This window comes from Topomyia yanbarensis, chromosome 3 (genome assembly GCF_030247195.1).
Source record: "Topomyia yanbarensis strain Yona2022 chromosome 3, ASM3024719v1, whole genome shotgun sequence".
NCBI classification, from domain to species: Eukaryota; Metazoa; Arthropoda; class Insecta; order Diptera; family Culicidae; genus Topomyia; species Topomyia yanbarensis.
Window position 1 is genome coordinate 349,196,829 of NC_080672.1, and position 21,230 is coordinate 349,218,058.

The 21,230-nt window shown below is 38.2% G+C and overlaps 1 protein-coding gene across 10 annotated transcripts in view; it reads left to right on the plus strand.

Moving 5' to 3' along the window:
• The window catches only part of LOC131692791 (calcium-binding protein E63-1), a 255,018-nt gene extending 234,247 nt beyond the window's left edge, over positions 1 to 20,771 (plus strand). For 9 of the 10 annotated variants that reach the window (XM_058980061.1, XM_058980062.1, XM_058980063.1 and 6 more), the window contains one exon: positions 1,374 to 2,228. In XM_058980061.1, coding sequence (XP_058836044.1) covers positions 1,374 to 1,432 — 59 coding nt within the window. In that variant the 3' untranslated portion in view covers positions 1,433 to 2,228. Of the gene's footprint in view, positions 1 to 1,373; positions 2,229 to 12,038 lie in introns of those variants that run through there. The other variant, XM_058980060.1, reaches the window with a different exon arrangement.
• Positions 20,772 to 21,230: the final 459 nt, after the last annotated feature.

The window sequence follows — 21,230 nt, forward strand, 5'->3', positions numbered from 1 at the left end:
TTGAAAACAAAAATTCATGAATTGTGACAAAAATGCAATTTAAGTTTTGAACTGGGAATATAGCATATTATATAACTATTGACTCATTTCCTTCAAAATGCATCTCACCGATTGTTTATAGATCAAATGAAGCCAAAGATATGAATAAAAGTTAATATTTTGATAATTTTTTTCTATGGCATTTTTTCCATGCACGATTATGACACGCGATATAAATTTTGTCATCAATACACACCTATGACACGTGTGAGTGCGACTTTTGTTTACATTTATAGTAAAAACTCGCAACATAGTCAACTGATCTTCGTAATATTACAGATTAATACAGAATAGATAGAAGCATCAATTGTCTTCTTTGAATTGTTTATACCATTTATCGTTTTGCTTGAAATATGCAAAATGGCGCTTGTCATAAGCTAGCTAGCGACGATATGTCATTGGAGCCCGAATACTAACTAGAACCAACCAGAATTCCGACTAATTTTCCGGCTAAACTTACTGGGTCCTCTCGTTGATCGCCTGTCATTCGATCACCAGGAATCGTCTTACAGGACGCGTCATGTCCATCAGCAAGTCGATTCCCGGCACATTAGATGTGTCGTTTCTCTGGTAGAATGTACAATTCTGAGGAAACGGAAAAATGTCATAAACATAAGATAGACATTTGACATTTGTTATGGAGGGGGTGGGCGTAGCGTAGTTGGTAAATCGATTGCCTTGTACGCAGCGCAGCTGGGTTCGAGTCCCGACCCCGCACATAGGGCTTGAAATTTTTCATAAGAGATTTTTCTAACCCGAAGAGGCGAATGAGGTTAAAACCTCTATAATCGAAATAAAAAAAATTGTTATGGAGCGTATTTGTGTGCTATTGGTTGGAGATCATCTGCCCGCCAGATAACGCTTCAGAACGAATTGTGTTTTACTCCTATTTCGTTGAAAGTCGCAGCAACGCGCGACGGGTATTAGCTAGTTTCTAATAATGTACTGATTGAAGACCATGAAAGGCTCCGACAATCATCCGTCAGCTCGTTGTATTTTGATCGAAACAACACCTCTAAATTTCGATGTCCTCGACACCTCGCTCCTCGAGTTGTAGTTTGATTGTTGGAGTTCCCTAACTTTAGAAGTGTAAATAATAAGTTATTATCATCGCTGTTTCAAAGGTTCCTGGTTATCATTAGACTGAAGCTTTACCCATTTAACTGTTAACATCGGGTACATGGCATTGGTTCATTTAATTTAGGAAAGAAACAAACAGTTTCGTGTGCGTGTTCCCATCGAATTCCCGTGCTCCGCTCCAACGCTTAGTTGCATCATCAGAATTCAATGCAAACGATTTTTTTAAACCAATGCATCTGCTATCTATCCCACAGACTTCCAGCTCTTTTTCCTTAACAATATCGACACGTTCGTGCAGAATGGACGAAAGTGAAATACGGGACGCACCGCTCGGACTAGCGCGAACTCTGTGTGTCGTCCCTGTTTCTGGACAAACGACCGTTCGCCGGAACCGAATCACTGCAATGAAACTTTAGTGAGAGTGCGAGTGCCAGCCAGACTGGGAAACGTAGCTTGTACTAAGATTATATTATTATCTTTATTATAACCAAACTAGTTTAGTAATATGTGATCCAGTGCTGCAATGATATTCAAATGTTCAAAATGGATGCTGTGGTAGAGCTCGATTTGTTTATTGTTTAGGTGATTTTCGCTCGGCGGTTGAAGAAGACGACGATCAGGTTTGGTTGTGCAATAAAACAGCAGTTTGCCAAATGCTGAAACCATATAATAAAACTATTTTTATCATGTATTTTTTTCTTTGCTTTTTTTTGTTTTATTTAGGGATTACAGCATCCAAGTTGATATTACATGCATGATCATCTGACACGTCATAAATAAGTATTAATTTGGTAACGGATTTGACAGCTGCGCAAAATCGATGGGTATTTGCATATTTTTAGGATTTTAGGGATGATGTACCTAGGATTCGACTTAGGGTAAAAAGTCACTTATTTTATCTCAGACCCCATATCCATGTTCCCTCCAAAGCTAGGATAAAAAAAACATGTTAGCATTTTTCACGTAAGTTTTGCTACCAGACAGCTTCTATGGTACGAGCAAAAATACGGCTTTGAATGGAACCCATTGATTAAAAACTTCGTAATCAACAAAATTGTACGGCGCTTATACAAATGAGATGAATAAAAGATGGTATACCTTACAACGTATCCAGCTTAAATTTTTTTGCGCAAATTTCTAAAATAATGCACATACTCAAAACTATTACTTATTGTACGTTTCATTGGAAACGAACCATTCAATCATTTTGAGGCGACGAATTGAATTGGCGCATTTGATAATAATTGCCGAAAAACATCGAAAAGTATGTATTACCCAAGTTTAATGTGTGCTAATTATTTACTTTAACTCAATTTGTCAATAAAACTGACTGAAAACTGTGCTTCTAAAGTTTCAGGTTTTCGTATATTTTATTTACAATAAGGTTTTTACACAAAATTACACCACCTTTTTTTAAAGTGTCATTCATCCCATAAGATATACATTGCGACGAATCGTGCGCCGAATATTTAGCGCTGCGAATCTTGCTGCGACGACAAATCTCGCGTTTTTTTTGAAAAGGGTCAATAAGCATACTGTCAAAGTTCACTTTGAGAGGAAATTCTGGACAAACCATTATTCGCCGATCATAAATCACAACAGCAGACGAAAGAGAAAACTTTTCTTTTTCATAAAATGTTAACATCCATTCTCGGTGAGCTACGGTTTGTCCGGAATTTTCTCTCAAAGTGAATTTTGACAGCATGCTTATTGGCCGTTTACAAAAAACACGCGAGAAATAATCGTCTCGTCTCCTGTGGAAAAGCACTGACAATATTAATACAGCAAAGAAACAAAAGATTAAAGTGTAAGTAAACTCATTTTTTAGTATCAATATTGAGACTGCGCGAATCTGTCCATGACTTTTTTCTCCAAATTATTTAATCATGGTGAAGACGTTGTCGAGAGAAATTCGAAACAATTCCGGTAATTTTCTAGATCCAGAACAAATGTACCAGCCAGCAGGCTTGTTATTTGCTTACACAATGTTTCGACAAAAAGGGAAATATACCGATGAAAAATAGAGCAGCACAAAAACACTGCGATGTGCAGAACGACCGCACAAAGAGAAACTTGAAAACGAAAAAGAGAAAGATCTGTGCACCAAGAGCTGCACAATTTCGCTCAAAGAGTCACCTTGAAGAGCCATTTTTTGTGGCTCCCCTCGCTGGCAAGCAGGTGGGAAGGCGAATCAAACTACAATTCAGATGAAGATTAATCGGAAGATCGTTTTTAAAATATTTTTTGGTTGCCTTCTCTGTTCTGTGCGCGTGGGACCAAGATTGGTGATGATTTTTTGAAAACTCAATCCGCCCACCCCTGAGTCGATTTCTAGTCTCACCAGGAATATTTGCTCCAAATTTGAAGCAAATCGAACAACTCTAGCTACCGGACCAACGTGCCTGAAGTTTGCATAGGATTTTTCGACAATTTACATGGAGAAAACCCACTAGCTCGCATTCTTGCCGCTAGGTGGCACTATATGCATCGTATTATCACTGTAAGTGAAAATAAGATAGATAATTTAATTGTCTACAAGTTTGCCGTAGACTGATAGTCAATCCGGCTTTGTTAAAAGAAGTTATTAAACTTTTAACGAAGTGATGTCTGGGCCAGTGTTGCATGGGGCCTAACAGTGCATAGTTATGTATAAGCACAGAGAACAGACATATAAGCTGGAACAAACTTTTCCGAAAAACCTGTGTAAACATTTAAATGAAAATACGTTGAAAATCACCATCGCATACAGGTTCGCATGCGTGAGTCACCATTGTATCGAAGACTCCATATCAAGAAGACTGATATCTGTTTCCTTCCCCCATACAAACGAGAAGCGACAGAGGTTACAGCGCCTCTATTGGAAGAAGGGAGGAAGCTTTATGTAAAAATGTATATGTGTGTGTGCATCACTATGGAAAGTACCACCTTTACCCGCAAGTGGCGTTGCTGTTACTGTCTCCGGATTCTGGACAGAGTTGCCAGTCTTCTTGATATGGAGTCTTCGATTGTATTCAAGTTTGCACACAAGTCCCGTATAGCTATTGCTGGCCGATCGAAGCGCCGGCCAGTGGCAAGTTGCTACTTGCTGTTGTCATTTCAAAACGACAGTTTTATTTTTTACACAAGTTGAAAATTTTACTTGTATGTCAGTTATCAGTGGTATAAGTACTCGATTCGCACGAACTAAACATTTTCGTGGAATAATCGTGAGGTTTAGCTCAATGGTATGTTCAGAAAAATTATAGTAAATAATACGAGTGATGTTTCGGTTAGAACATTTTAGTTCCACCTATGACCGCATAGAAGGCGCCAACACTAACTTTTGATGGAGGAGAGATAGAATATTGAGATGTTCGGAAGAATTTCTGAAAAATGCATGTTCTACAACTTTGTAGAAGATACCTGATTTCTATCTCTTTCCGTTGAAAAGTTAGTGTGGCGCCCTCTATGCGCTCATAGGTGTAACTAAAATGTTCTAACCGAAACATCACTCGTATTATTTACTATAATTCTTCTGAACATACTATTGAGCTAACCATTATTTCACGAAATCGTTTAGTTCGTGAGAATCGGGTACTGATACATAACCATGCACGGCTAGGCCCCATGCAAAACTGACTCAGATATCACTTCGTTAAAAGTATTATAACTCCTTTCAACAAAGCCGGATTGACTATCAGTCTTCGACAAAGTTGTAGACAATTAAATTTTCTTTCTTATTTTCACTTACAGTGAAAATACGATGCATATAGTGCCACCTAGCGGCACTATTCTCCGGTAGCTAGAGTTGTACGAGTTGCTTCTAATTTGGAGTAAATACTCCTGGTGGGACTAGGAATCGACTCAGGGGTGGGCCGATAGGGGTCATTTTTTACTTGTCACTCTAGTGTGCAGCCATCGAGTAGAACGCACGTATGGGAGCCACACACATCGGAGTAAAGAGGTTTATTGTGAAAGAGAAGAGCTGTGGTTCGCATGAAAAGTGCAAAGAGCGTTTTTTATTCTTCTCTTTATTTGCTCTGAGGTGTATTACATCCCTGTCAGCAAGTGCTGCTCTAGAGAAAAATGTTGGCTGTTTTCCATACTTTGCCAGTTTAAATGAATCGATAGAGCAGGAGCATATATTACTCATTGTCAAGCTCCGTATAACAACAGCAATGAAAATGCACAGGTAAGGGTCGTCATAAACCTCACGAAATCATGAGGGTCACAACGGAGGATTTCACCTAAATCTATGTTTGTCTACGAAAGCTTAACCCAACGACCCTACGTCGCGTACTACTCAACTGGCCCCTGGCGGTGGACCTACTCTACACCGATGGAGAGGTCCCCGGCGGCGGAATTTCTCTCGAATCCCGGTGATTTCACGCCGACTTTCTAGCCAATGGCGCTACTTTGTTGGTCCCTTCGCCACTTCCTCTGCAGCTCGGAGGGTTTACCCGTAACCGCTCTGTTGACAGCGTCCCATATGCTCGCCGTGGCACATCTCTTTGACGATATTGTCAACTATCACACCAGACATACCCCTATGAACTTCTTCGAACCTAGGCCATTCGAAGACCACGTGTTCCGGTGTCTCTTGCATATTCACGCAATCCGGCAAAGGGGTGACGAAGCATGTCCAAACCGATGCAAGTACTTCCGGAAGCATCTGTGTCCGGACAAAAACTGCATCAAATGAAAGTTCACCTCTCCATGCTTCCTATGCAGCCAAGCCGACACATTTGGGATGAGTCGATGGGTCCACCTTCCTTTCTGCGTGTTGTCCCACTCCAGCTGCCACTTAGCCAACCAGTCCGCTCGGAGCAGTCTCCTTGCATCATGTGCTGTATCATTCCACATCCTCAGATAGAGTGATGCATATGAGGATCATCCCGGCGATAACGCATAATGCTTCATGCGATATTTACCTGTACCTGTACGCGGCCATCAGCCGGAATGTCCTGCTCAGCTTTTCACGGTTCCGCTTGATTTTCAGCGCAGCACCCCAGGTAGGAAACCCATATCGGGGTATCGATGACGAAACAGTAGATAGCAGACATCTCGTGCTGCTTCTTGGGCTGCCGACGTTTGGCATGATTCTCGCTATTGCGTTCGTTGCCTTCGCCGACTTTTCGCAGGCGTAGTTGACATGGTTGTTGAACCTCAACAGGCCGTCGATTATCACTTCCAATTGCTTCAGTGCACGCTTCGATGCAATTACTTGCCCTCCGACGGCACTCTGCATCCGCTGCACCGCTTTGAAACTGCTGACTACCAACACTTCCGTCTTGTGGTGCGCTATTTGCAGTTTGACCCCGTTTATCCAGTCTCAATAGCTTCTATAGTCTCCGTCACCGACACCTCCACTTCTTCAAGTATCTCACCCATCACAGTTAGTGACACGTCCACGAAACCCGCGATTTTCACATTCCTGTGGAACCGCAGTGTTAATACCCCATCGTTAATCCCGTTCCAAAGAGTTAAACCGAGACTGGAACCCCGAGGAAGGCCCGCTGTGACTCGCATTGACTTCTGCCCTTCACTCATTGTACGTTGTACAAGCACTCCGCTAGTAGCTCTTCAGGATCTGGCATAGATAGTCGGGAACTATCATTCTGTGCAGCGCTGCAGCGATGGCTTCCCAGCTTGCGCTGTTAAATACATTCTTCAAATCTATCGTGACTACAGCACACAATCGATCTCCTCTTCGCTTCTGTTTAGATGCCTTCTCAGTACTCTCGAGCACTGTCCGAATTGCATCCACTGTAGATGCTCATTTGCGGAATCTGAACTGTTAAGGATGATTCTTTCCAGAAGTTTTCCGAGTGTATCCAGCAGACATATGGGCCTATACGAGGCCGGACCGACCTTCCCTGGGTTCGGAAGCAACATCTGCTTCTGTACCTTCAACATTTCGGGGAAGTTGCTTCTGCAGCACCATCCTGAAAATGTCCGGATATGCCAGCATCGCAGCTTTCAGCACCACGTTTGGTATTCCATTCGGACCGGTGGCTTTCTTTGATTTCAGGCGCATCGAAACTTCTGCGAGCTCATCGTTAATCACTTACCGATCACCCGTGTTTGCTCCTTCTTCTTCGCCGTATGGTGTCCGTGGCCAGACAGTTAGATCGTCCTTCGACCCTCAACGATCATCTTCAATTTACCAGGACACATTTCGGCTGGCGTCGTCGAGCGCTTCATTTTCGCCATCACGACTCGGTACGCATGGCCCCAGGGATTGGCGTCTACTTTTCGGCAAAGTTTCTTGTGGCAATCTGACTTGCTAAGCCTGATCTCTCGTTTTAAAGCGGCCCTAGCTTCCCGAAATGCTGCCTTGCGCTTCTCTATCTTGCTCCGATATTCTGGTTCTGAGACAAGTAGCGCGTAGCGTACAAAGCGTCTCGTTCCACCTGTAAGCTGGACGCCTTCTATTGCGTGGTTCCAATTTGCGCGGCGTTGTGGCGTCACAAGCCGTCACAATACTACTTGTTGAGTCAACCGCATCTACGTTTTCAGTCCCGCCGTTCGGCCAAAGTGCCTTAACGAAGACTATCGTTGGAAACTACCGTATTCTACTTTGTTGGAAACTATCGTATTCTACTTTCGTTCGCGGGTCATCCTTCTTCGTGCTACAGTAGGATTCCGTTGACCGATAGCGAATCGCCTGGTGGTCGCTATGCATATACGTTTCGCATACTCTCCAATCCATGTTCGCCATCAATGAAGGACTACAGAATGTGACGTCGATGATTGACTCTCTCCAGTCTCTCCGAAATGTGTTAACAGAACCTTCATTGCACAATCGCACCTCTGACTTCGGTAGAGCTTCCGTGGGATAAAAATATAGTTTCACCGATCGAGCTAAGAATTTGAACAGTTGTTCTAGGACCTAAATGGTACCTTAAAACTTGCTCAGAGCGTGAATAGATTTTTGGTTCACCTTAGGGCATCGATATGTTTTTAGATTGAATATAATAAAAAAGTCTATTAAGACAATATCTCTCATTCTTACCCGTTATATTTTTTGAAATTTTAACTACTAACAAGACTTAACTCATAACACAATTTGTTGCGAAAGTAGCATTCGGTCCAGTTGAAGGATCATGTAAAAATATTAAATTTCACCCGGTATCTCCACAATTAATTCACTAATTGATGAGTTCTTTAAGTATTATTTCTTATTAGGTATAGTAGGCAGCTCGCCCAGTCAAAAAAGGCGGACGAACATTGTCAGGCGAATTGAATATTGTTTTTGACGTTTTACTCTACTCGCTTGTGATAATTACCCCTATGCAATTAGCTCTCAAACGAGAAAAAAACTTATCCGCTCGACGTGCCAACTAGATGTCATTATTGGTACCAGTCAAATGAGAACGAAAGTATTTTCTTGCATTGATGATATAGGATGACTGCCCAGGTAACCTATAAGCATGCAAAATGCACCTTAACGGCTACCTGATAAGCATTTAAATCGTTTTAAATGCTATTTAAAAGTTGCTTTTGGCAAAATATACGGCTACATTACTGCTGTGCCATAAAAATGCTTCTTTGCTGCTGTTGTGCATTCAGCATGCTGCTTACCGACAAGAAGTTTTTAAACAGTTTTTTGAATGCTGATTAACAACAGTTATGCATAACGAATGCTAATATACGGCAAGAAGCATCTAAAATGCAAATTATATGCTGCTTTACTGCATGCACTAATGCTTACTGGTTACCTGGGTGTTCTATTTTAATTATTTTAAGATAAACATTACATAGATTCACAAAAAGTTTAATTACAGGTGATAGGAAAACACTCGTTGTTTCGTTTAACACCAAAACATTCAGTCGAATTGGATATTTTATTATGAATTATTGAGATCCGGAATAAATTTTTGTATTGTTGAGGTTAGGTTGGTTGTTTTAAATACGGAAAATGTTTACCTAGAAATTGGATTTATCAGTGGATAACCTCGACTGTCACTACCTGCACTCTTTAATCCAGTGTTCGCCCACCATCGTATTTTTTATACAGATTTCAATCTCTAAATTTCATTGTACTATAAACTGAAACCGGAAAAACAAATTCTTAATGATGCAACAAGAAATTTGTCACATAGAGAACAGACGTCCATCTTCAGCATTCAACTTGTGTAAAATCTTTAACGGTTTCGAAGGTAGTTGAGATATCCAAACCAGGTGCACTACTGTTGTCATGTTTTTTGTGGCTGAGCTCGACAGAATATACAGCGGTTATTCCTCTACCCAGTCAAACTAGTCCGGAACCGGTTTGAACTTCCAGCATGAATTCCAGCTCAAATGCATCAACCGATAGAGTCGGAATCGGTTGTTTTCTTTGAGTAAGATTCCATACTGAATCCATTCAGGATTTTGAACCGGTTTCGGAATGGATTTGACGGATAGTTGGGATAAGTTAATGTGGCGGCGCTAGTGTTTATCGTATATTAGTTTAAATGTTTACACACGTTTTTTTAAATATTTTTGTTCGATCATGGATGTCTGTTCTCTGTGTTTATCATCTAGATATTTTTTCATAGGTAGGAAACATATTTTCTTCAAAAATTTCACTTTCATTTTATTTATTTTTTTTTGTTGGAGACGAACCACTGAGACCAGTATTTAGATCTATTGTGGTTCACTTTTAATTAGAAGAAATAAAATTTATAATATTGATTGAGTTTATAAAATTTCAAATTTACTTTTAGATGCGTTTTGACAGATGAAAATAAAAACATTATCATTGGACGTTTGTGTCTATATCCAACTTTAAATCGTGAATTTTCGAATGCGATTTAAAGGCAATTTCAATACTTAGACAATTTTTTTGGCGGATGAAATGCACTTGCCAGTTCATGTTTGGCTTAAGCTTAAAATCATTTTTTAAGTAAATCGCGTGTTCTCGCTTGTCCTATGTTTGCCTAGTGCACTTCGTTTGGCCAACGAGTATTGGAAATTGTGGAATCGTATGTAAATATAATAGAACAAGATTAGTAACTTAAAATTTTAACGAACGTCAGATTGTGGTAAGCTTTGTTGCGCAATACCAATTTCACCATTGATTTTTCCTATAGTTCGACGGTGATTACCTAATATGCTGATAAGTTTGTGTGTGTACATAAAGAATAGGAAAATATATATTGTTTAGAATTTTCAAATTAGGCAATAAAGAGAGACTAAATGGCGCGTTCCGTGGGCAATTTGGTGGCGATTCAAGGACGATTCAGACGATACATCAGCTTCCGTCTACGTCAACGGAACGTCACCATTCCGTCAGGATAAGTTTAATACTTTTCTCTTTTGCCCGTTCACACGTGCCATACGTCAAAACGTTCCGTGCCGTTGATGTTGTATGTGGCTTCCATTTAATCGCATGTAACTAATCTTGACGTTCCGTTGACGTTCCCTACCGGTGACGGAAGCCTGATGTATCGTGTGAATTGTACTTTAACCCTAGAACGTTGCACTTGCCTTTTCCACCCTAGAACGTTGCACTGGGGTACAAATGTACCCCACGCGTTGGATCGCAATTTTCGCAGGTAAAAATACAAACAACAGAAATTTATAATACATAATTTTCTTCATTTTTCAATTGCGAAAACAGCTGTGTAAGTGAAAGTACGGAATTTATTGAATCAATGATACATAAATTGGTTTGAACACAATAGAGTAAAAAATCGCGGTTTCGACTTTTTTCACAAAAATTACTAAAGCTTTGCGAAATTTCAACCGATTTTAATAAAAATCAAATGATTCTAAAAGTTGAAAGAATGGTCCAGAAACGGCACAAAATGGAATTTCGATATTTTTGAAAAAGTACAATTATTTGGAAGAGTTGAAGTTTAAAAATCGGGTTTTGGAAAATACTACGGAATGGAGTGGAAATTGAAAGGGAAAAAAATCTGACCAATAATACATAGGTAACACGCAACGTTACTGTTACAGCAGTTACTGTGCACACATTATACTTGCGAGCCATTGTTTTGAAAAACTACAAAAAATAAACAATAAAACAATAAAATTCGGCCAAAATGAGAACGTTTTCAAAATTAAATTTATGGAATAAATGTTTAAAATCGATTATATAATACTGATTGTTACTTACCTAGTAAAACAACCAGTATTTAAACTGGTATTGTCACGAGTCACATTTCCACTCACAGCACGAAACGCTAACGGCAACCGTACACTGGGGTACAAATGTACCCCACTCCAACTTTGACACCTGCTTCCACGAAGGCTATAAGCAAACTGACTATACCACCTTTTCCTACTCTTACGACTGAGAACTGACATACAAGTAAAGTTTTTAACTTGTGTAAGACATTAAACTGTCGCTTTGAAATAACAACAGCAAGTAGCAACTTGTCACTGGTCGGCGCTTCGATCGGCCAGCAATCGCTATACGGGACTTGTATGCAAACTTGGGTACAATGGTGACTCACGCATGCGAACCTGTATGCGATGGTGATTTTCAACGTATTTTCATTTCAATGTTTACACAGGTTTTTCGAGAAAGTTTGTTCTAGCTTATATGTCTGTTCTCTGTGCTCTTACTAGGATCTCTAAATTGAATTATGGTTAGGGTCCCAGGTCGGTAAATGCCGAATTCTCGTCTTCACACGGCTCCAAAGTAGGCATGGGGTACATTTGTACCCCGGTGCAACGTTCTAGGCTTCAAATCGCTCAAATCTCGCGTGTTCTTTTGAAAAGGGCCAATAAGCATACTGTCAAAATTTACTTTGAGGAGAAATTCCGGCGAGAAATGTTGCATTTGAGATAGTCCCCTATTTGCCCTCGAAATTATCACAAACCCTTTGTAGGAACAAAACGATATTCTTGTAGTCACCCGTGGATGTAAATGTGTGCTAGCGTTTGATTTACTAAACACACCAAGTTCTTTCGAATCGCATAAGCATTTTCTTCACTCATTTCAGAATTTGCCCGGTTATTGCTGTAAAGTGCAACTTATGTATGGTAAGGACAGAAACAATGACCGAAGAGCAACAGGACGAAGCAGAATCAAATGACGCCACTGCAATGGCCGCAACAAATCCGTATCCTGCGATGATTCGGCCATCAAAAGCAGAGATGCAAGTGTTCGACATTTTTCATTTCATTCTCTTTTTTCCTGGCTCTCGCTTGACTTTCATTAAACTATTATGCATTATACTCGTAGTACATACATTTTTAGCAATATAATGTGAGGATATTTCTAGTTTATTACCAATTTTACAGCGCGAGATCTATAATAAGCAAGTTGATAGTGGAACACGCAAAGCGAAGCAGTGTTTAGTTTTCAATGTGCTGATAGTTATTTAGCTGCAGATTGAGTACTGCGCTTAATCGAACAAGAGTGTATGAATAGTTAGCTTAGTGTTGTTATTTTTATATTTCGTTTCCAATTTTTGTTTGTTTGATTGTTGTTGTTAACACTATAACAAGAAATGCAGCTAAATGCACTATAAATATCCCAAACATTAAACATAAAATCACAAAAAAAAATCCAGTTTACCTTACTATGAAGGTTAAAAATAATATGGTATTTGAGGTTATGTTTAAAACAAAACTTGTACAAAAGCGTTTTTTCCATTTCTTCCAAATATTTCTCATGACAATTCTGTACGACTAACCCACATGTGACTTCTGTCGCACTGATGGCTCATACTGGCCACGTCTGTTTGTGAGTGAACTAGTTAAGTTCAGTTTTTTACTCAATTAAAACCCAACAACGGAGCAAATGTGGGAAAAGCATATACGTTTACTGCTACTAAAGGATAATGATATAAACCAATATTGAATCTAACTTATAAGACACAAACACCTAGGATTCGGTCACCCATAAGACAAGGAACACGCAAAATGCATCAGAAATACACAGAACAATAGCATTTTCCAAGCATCGGTCGCACAAGATTATCAAGGCTCAAGATACCTATCCTACCTACCGAAGAAACATGTAAATGTCTTTTAAAATCATATAAACCATCTATTGAGCTACGAAAGATGAATGAGGTAGGTAATGTTGGACTTTGCGTTTCGGATTCTCCTCATCAGTAACTGGCACATGTTAGACACTACATCCAAAAAGTTAGCGTCCTGTTTTAAGTACAGTTGCTCTGGTTTAATGGTGAGAAATCGGAACCGAAATTCGAAACGCAAAATTCAACTTTATTTAAATTAGGTCCATGAATTTGGTTTCCTTTATGATCGATGATTTTTTATCGATTGCGCCTAAAAACTAGAAAAAAATGTGATTTTCCTTTTAAAAATATTTCTTCAGAATAATTGTATTTTTTCCAGTTACTTTAGGCTATAATCAAATATATAAATTGATTTTCCCCTTTCATAGTTTGATGAACGTTTTATATTATTCAAAACTTTTGTCTCTTTGCTCACTAATAAATTTTCTCTGTTCACATAAACAAGCACTCTAACTAATAGTTTCCAGCATATTAAGCGGAGTGTTTGTTTCTAAATCTAATCTTTCTAACCTTGAACAGATACCATTGTTGTCTATTATAGCTCGTGAGTATTTGGTTTATGCGAAATCACCAGTATTCAAGGGATACAGTCGCGATTCGCTGGTTGGCCACCTTTTTAACTGGAGACCTTTTTAGTTGGACCTTCGCTAGTTGGACCATTGTCCAAGTTAAAAGCATCTGAATGCCAAAATTTCATGTTAAATTTACTATGACAAACAATCTGATAGTAATTAGAAATTTGAACAGATGCATTTACATTGCTAACGTCTTCTTTGGAGAGTTTTTGATATCTGTCAGTCTGTCCAACTAGCGAATCAAATTCGCTAGTTCGACAGAGGCTGTTACCGACCCGACCAGCGAATCACGACTGTAATGGAATAATGTAGAGGCGAACAGCTGATTTAATCTAGATCTGATTAAACAGTATAATGCATTGCAAGTTTCTTTCAGATTGAATAACGTGTTTAATTTTAACGTTCTTTGTAATTATAGTTGTCATTCACTGCTTGGAACAACAGACAAATGTCAAAAACTCCAAATGGGATGTTACTGGTGTAGATGTAACTGCTCACATCTCCAACTGCTGCAGATTGGATTGATAAAGAAAATTTGCCATTGGATTTTTACGTTCAGATGCTTTATAGTTGGACAATGATTAAAAAGTTCATTTACCAGTTAAAAAGTGTCTATCCTGCGAAACACAACTGTGTATTGTAATGGTGTATTTTCTCGTAAGCTCGTATAGTAAGCCAAATGAGCTAGGCACTGTTGCGCATTTCATAGCTAATTTGACTATAACAGAGGTATTAAATTTATATTAGGGTCAAATCGTCTGAGTGTTCTGTGCACATATTTACTACAACCCATGGAACAAATGTTGCAAAAGGACAGAGACGATTCGACTTGAATGTGTACTTTTATAAAAAAGAGTGCTCCCTTGGGTGATAGTCCAATCTAGCGTGAAATGAACAATAACATTTGTTTGCTATTTTCTGTTGATGCATATGTGATAAATATGCATTGACTTGTTCTGCCATGACCAACAGCTCATTTGAATCCAACAACCGTATCCGCTTCTGGTTTTTAGCTTACTCGCTCCTCAATCAACTTTACTAGAGAAAAAAAAATTTAGTGGTAAAATTACCGTTGTCCGTTTTTCACGAACCATCTGTATCACAAAACAAAAACAGCAATTTATACTCACAATAAAATGATGCTTAAACATAACCTCACTGATAATAAATCACATAAATCCAAAACAATTAAATACATACATGTAGTCACCCTTCTTAAAGTCAAACCGAGCAAGTTAAAACCTTCCAATGTTGAAAAACAAATAAAAATATTTAGAGCGTCAAATATCGCAAATGTCAATGAAAGTGACAGAACAAATAACTATTGGCATCAAATGCAGAAGAAGACCGAACAATTACTATAAATGAACATTAACACAAAGATGTAAGTAGACGCTATATATAGTCATGTTATATAAACCTAGTTGCTGTTGATAAAAAAACAAGATAGCAAAAATAATATTCCTGATTGTAATTATTGGATATATCTGCTTTTTATACACGGGCATATTGGAAACAGAAACTAACAAACGGCTGCAGGCCTACTCGATTGAACATTGACGCAGGCGCTCAATCAAAATGCAATCAAGGTCGAATTGGGTTTCAAAACAATAATACAAAAATAAACTGATTAAATTGACTGATTTTTACGCGTAAAACAAAAGGATAAACTTTTTAAACACGAGAACGGAATTTATAATTCTATGCAGTGAACAAAATATAGTAAGAATCACTGACATATTTTAGAAGGATTGTTTATTCAAATCGTAACAAATACGTGAGCTTTACAAATATTAGGCTGAGTGCTTCAACTCTTAAACGAAATCCCAAGAACCAACGTGCGAACACTACGGCGGGGTTGCTAACCTCGACGGTCATGCATGTTTACCAGTGTTTCTAGTCTTAAATGGCACAATTCGCAAGGCAATGCTTTACCAGCAAAGCCACAAGTATGTTTATTGAGAACTGCCAAAGGATACCCATTTTGATCTTCCGCGTTTGATATCCCTTACTAAGCGAGCAATCCCTAGTAAAACAATCTCTTACAAAATGAACATCGTTTGATAATAGCACCGAAAATTGAATAGGGACGATGACAATTGCAAATCGGACAGCACTGCATAGGGAAAAAGCGCATATTAATTGGCGATTTGCGGCAAAGCTAAAATTAGTCATGCGACACCTATAATTCAGCTCATGAACTGGTAAAGTGATACAGTTTGTTTTTTTACCCGCAAGTGAGTCGTAGCTTACAACAAAAACTTCATTTTCTTCTCGGAAAAAGCTTACGACTGCCAAAATATGAATAAAACGAGTAATAAATTTAGTTTATTTGCAATTATTTTTAAAATTACAGCCATTTGCAATTATTTGGCTCATACATTTCTTCGAAATGTAGTCGCGGTATTATTGTGGTTATAAAAAATCGTTCCATAAATAAAGTTCCAACTCGAAACCGAGACCCAATCAGTACCAGTGTCAAACTCCTTCATATTTTCGACTACGTACGAGATTCTGTGAAGTCTATCAGAGAGAAGTATCGGCTTGTGTATGATACAAAGCTGACACTTTCCTATTAGCTATATATATTGTTTCCTCGCGTCATTTGGAGAGTTTACACCATCTCATGAAGGTTTAGCTTAACTTAGGAGGAACGGGAAATGATGTTGTGGCGGCTACGGTGATCAACAAATTACATTTCGGAACAGCATACATATAGCTTTGCGAATAATATTAGAAACCACTATATTTTACACAATTTTCGCAAGATGTTTACTCATCATCTTATAAAATGAAGGTTTTTCTTCATTTTCATAAACAATTATCAACAAATGATCGGTGATTTGGTGTTTAAAAGTTATTTTTTACCAATGTTTACAGAAAATATATGCACTATGACAGAACAGAATCAAATCAGCAACACTTTGCTTCCAGCGCTATCTGTGAGCGGTTTCAACCTAGAATCACCAATAGGTTTGATGGTTTCGTTTTCATTTTTCCCGTACCCCAGAAAGGGAGCTTGGAAAAGCCTGTCTCGGCTTTACTAAGACCAATTCGAGGTAGGTATGTTGGTTGATATTCACTCCCTCAGGAACAAAACCCAACGGAGTTCGACCATTGTTGGTAATTCCTGCCCGTACCATACCTGAAGCAGGTTTTTGTCGGCGAGTTACCAGTAAATCAGCCGAATTTTTTAGCGATTTTTTCCAGTAACCATGCGTAAATAAAACGTCCAGGTTTTACTTTGCTGCCAGTTTCTGTAGTTTTTAAATCGTGTATGGCTTGATATTGAGCTTGTTTTTCAATATTCGACGAACATTTGGTTCGAATATTTTGAAATCTTCCACCTATTAATTTGCACTGCGCGAGGACTTCTTTGCAAACGCTTTTTCAATTTTGTAACATTAGCAGAGGATGTAGCGGTAGCCTGACGTTCTTTGATAGAACCGGTCTCACGACGTCTTATAATGGCGCGATACACGAAGGTTCAGCACAATTTTAAATAAGCCAGCTCCCAAATGATCTCCGTGTTAGATTTTCCTGTTGTGAACAAAGCAATCACTGCGCAATACTTTCGTTATAGATCCATTCCCAATAGATTAAAATTTAATTTAATGGTTTTCAAAACAAAATCTATACTACTAATAATTGAAGTAAACAAAACGACGAAGGGTTTGTCTTTTATGTATGACATTGTAATTAGGTTCTTTACTGACAAAGTTAACCTCACTTTTCTTGACAGTTCACTTGTACTGTTTACATGGACTTAGAAAATTTTGCGGACGACTAGATTCGCTTAAAGCAAATCGCAAAGAATTTTTCTAAGTCCATGTAAACAGTACAAGCGAACTGTCAAAAATGAACATCGAGTTCATTCGTGACGTCAGCGTAAAGTATTCAATCGCGATCGAAAATTTGTAGCAGTGCAATTGCGGGACCCTGTACACAATTTGGATGAATTTTCGAAAATTCATTCCGGAACGACTTCCCCACAGAAAATTAGACAGTTAGGCTGTGCACGCTGACGAAGTCGACATAAAAATGACTTTTACTGTGAGCCGTGTTTACAAACATGGCTTCACAGCTTAATGGCAATGTTGGTAAAAACGGCTCACAGTAAACTTCGTTTCTATGTCGACTTCGTCACCGTGCACAGCCTAGTTGTGAAATTTCCCAGTCGACCGACTAAATGGGGTGCTTCGAGGTCGACCGATTAGTTAACCGACTAAGTTGGGTTTCGTCGGTAAACAACATCCGTCGGCATATTAATCACCAGATTTAATATGTGTAAATCTGGTTCCAGTTTTAAACTACCAAGTAATCGACCGACTTAGTAGGTTGAAATAGACCGATTTCGCATCGGTAGACTCCCATGTTAAACTCCCATAAGAGTCGGTGCAACAATCGACCGATTATTTGGTTGCATAGTCGGCCGATTGTACCGACGCAAGCCGATTTATTCGATGGGAAAATCGGGAGGATTATCTCAATTTCCTTTTGATCACTCAATTCTATCTATTACCGGAAGTTGAACCCGACAGGTGAGCTCATGCTTTTGTCGGATTTTCTCTTGAGATTTTTCTTTTGACAATTCGGAATTGACAGCACGCGGTTCACTGAGTTCAAGTTAAAAAAAACTGGAAAGATCTCTAACCTCATGTGCTGCGGTTGAGAATCGAACCCAGCTGAGTTGTGTACAAACAAATCGATTTACCAACTAAGCTATGGACGCCGCCATGGAGATTGAATTGTCTTGATAAATATTGACGAACAGTTCACATTTTTAGCTATTATAATTAAAACCCAAGAATTTTATGATTTAATACTCGATAAAAGCATATTTGGACACAGTCGTTTGCGTACTACAAATAATTCAAACAATAGGTGCACAATTTATTGAGATTATATTAAAGATGTCCTTTAAAATCGGAGTATTTTGAATATTCATCATATCGTCATATTCTGATGTGGAAATAATATTTATGCTGTGTTTGTATATTAAACACATTAAATTTTACATGGTTTTGATAAAATTGTTTTCAAATAAATTGCTTGTATTATTGCAACAATCTCTGTTAGTATGTATGTATGTAATGTAATGTAATGTAATGTATGTAATCGACATCATCCGCAACAAATGACCGTCATTTTTTAACTTTTTTAATTGCATAAAAGTTGATTATTTTCACAAATAAATGTTTGGTGTTGTAAACACAGCTCATCAATACACCATGTTACTTGGGATGTATGTGAATAGTTGGAATGGTGTCACCAATAAGAATGGTATTCAATCATCATTGTCCACATGTGAGCAGAAGATCTATAATAGCCTTTAGACAAAATTTTCCTATTCAGAAAGGGTTCGATTCATAGTCGCGATTTGGCGTAATGTGCTGTCATGTCCGAGGTGTAATTTTAATCAGCCTCAATTCTTATTTCCTGGTGCAATTATCTGTAATTCAAATAACTAATATGACATTTAACAACGTTTGAAAAATGATTTGTGTTATCAAACACTGATTTCCATTGTAACTACGCAAACGAAATGTTGTACTATGATCGACTTTAAATAAGAAAATACCCAAGTTTCTTTTCTAGCCCAACAGTAGACTTGAGTGACTTGAGCAAAAAAAAGACGCAAAATACTTGTATTTTTCGAAACATTTTCATGTAAGTTCTAACGTGTATTACGTTTTCAGCTTCTATTGAATGTCTATCCAACCATCTAAGCAAATAAAATAAATGCTAATTGAAAAACATAGTGCTAGAAAATGGCGAGTTATATAACGATACTAACCAAAATATTGTCAGAAAGGATATTTACATTTTTATGAAGTAAAGTTAGATTCGATACCTAACAAGTAGCAGACCGAATCGAAATAGACACACAGTTTGGCTTCCTTTCAATATTGGCTTCGTGAATGTCGACCTAGTTATTTACCTACACCATCTACCGTTGGATACTAACATTGACCACCAGAAACCACCACTTATCTGAACACAACAACTAGGAAAAATCAGAGCAAGGGAACTGCGGAGAGGTAAATAGCATTGTTGACAAATACCGAAATGTTGTATGGCAGCACGTTCGAAGTTCTCAGGATCAACAGTTGCTCAATTAGATCCCTTTTTAACAGCTAAAAACGAATCCAAATGATCAACAATAGTCTCCGAAGTTCTCTTTTTGTGACTTCCTTTAGTTAAACCATTCCTAAATCGGTGCGAAATTCTGAATGTTTTCTAAATAAACTCCAGCTCAAATGCCAACAACCTATTCCGTAACAAAGTGAGTCAAAATCGGTTGCTTCATTCTAGCTTTAGAATTCCGAACCTATTTACGGATGGTTTGACCAAGAATGATCCTATACACCCAAACCCCGACGATAATTAGTGACCCTACAATAACGAGAGCCGCTGAGCAATGCAAGACTAGAATAACATAAATTTCACAAGGTAACAGTGAACAGAAGTCATTTAAAATCTAAAAAAATAATAATATTGTGGCCTTTTTTGTCAGTCGAAGCAACGCTGAATTAAGCCAAGCTGCACAGGAATACAAATCAAATAAATATATTGTTACATTTTATTATATTATCGCAGCGTTTTCGCCGGATAAGTTATTACATTTCATTTTATCGATCTTTTTTATACGATTTGAATAGATGCGTGCATACACATTGAATAATTATTGCCATTTAGATTAATGCTAATTTCTCACAGTAATATGGATAGTCGCGATGACATGTATTGTAATTGCAAGACTCTGTGACATGTGGTAATCCCAAATGATATGCTACATTGGTAAGAAAAAAGAAAGCAGAAAAACATTATAGAAACTAGCTAAATAATGAAAAAAATGTAAAAATAAAAGCAAAATATATTGTTTATTGCAGTTACTGTTAAAAATACTAGCAAGAATGATTTGCAAATATATGAGAGGAGCAACTAAAAGTAAAAGGAAAATCACCAAACTGTTTGCTCTGGACACATATAGTTATATACAGTGCTGTCGTACGAATAATCTCTTCGAAAACAATACGAAGCAGCACAATGTGAAGTCCCAATGAGAGGAATAGTCATACATTAATAAACAAAGTTATTTTAAACGTTATCAATGTTTGCTTTGATCCGAAATTCTTGGCGAAAAATTAAGCATATACCTAATTACTCAACCCTGATAGACCCGAGCCCAAGATATTAAAAATTAAAAAAACCCGAACTGAAAAAAAGTAAAAACCTGAACCCTATCCGAACCCGAAAACATTTAAATGGGATAACGCCAATCCGAAAATATAAGTTTTTTGAAAGCCTATCAGTTATGTTCTGAGAAACTTACAAATGGTCGACATATTAACCGGAAAGATGAGCAAATCGGAGACTAACTCGTGGGGAAACAAAAGGCAGCTTTGTACAATTTATTACTTTTATGTATTAAGCTATTGGAAATTCGTATTCGACAGTATACACGACGACACCCGCGTGATATGTCTGTATGATCAAACTGCTTTCAAGGGGTGTCAATCAAGGTTCTCTGGCGTCATCCTTGATAGTAGCAATGTTCGTGTGTGAT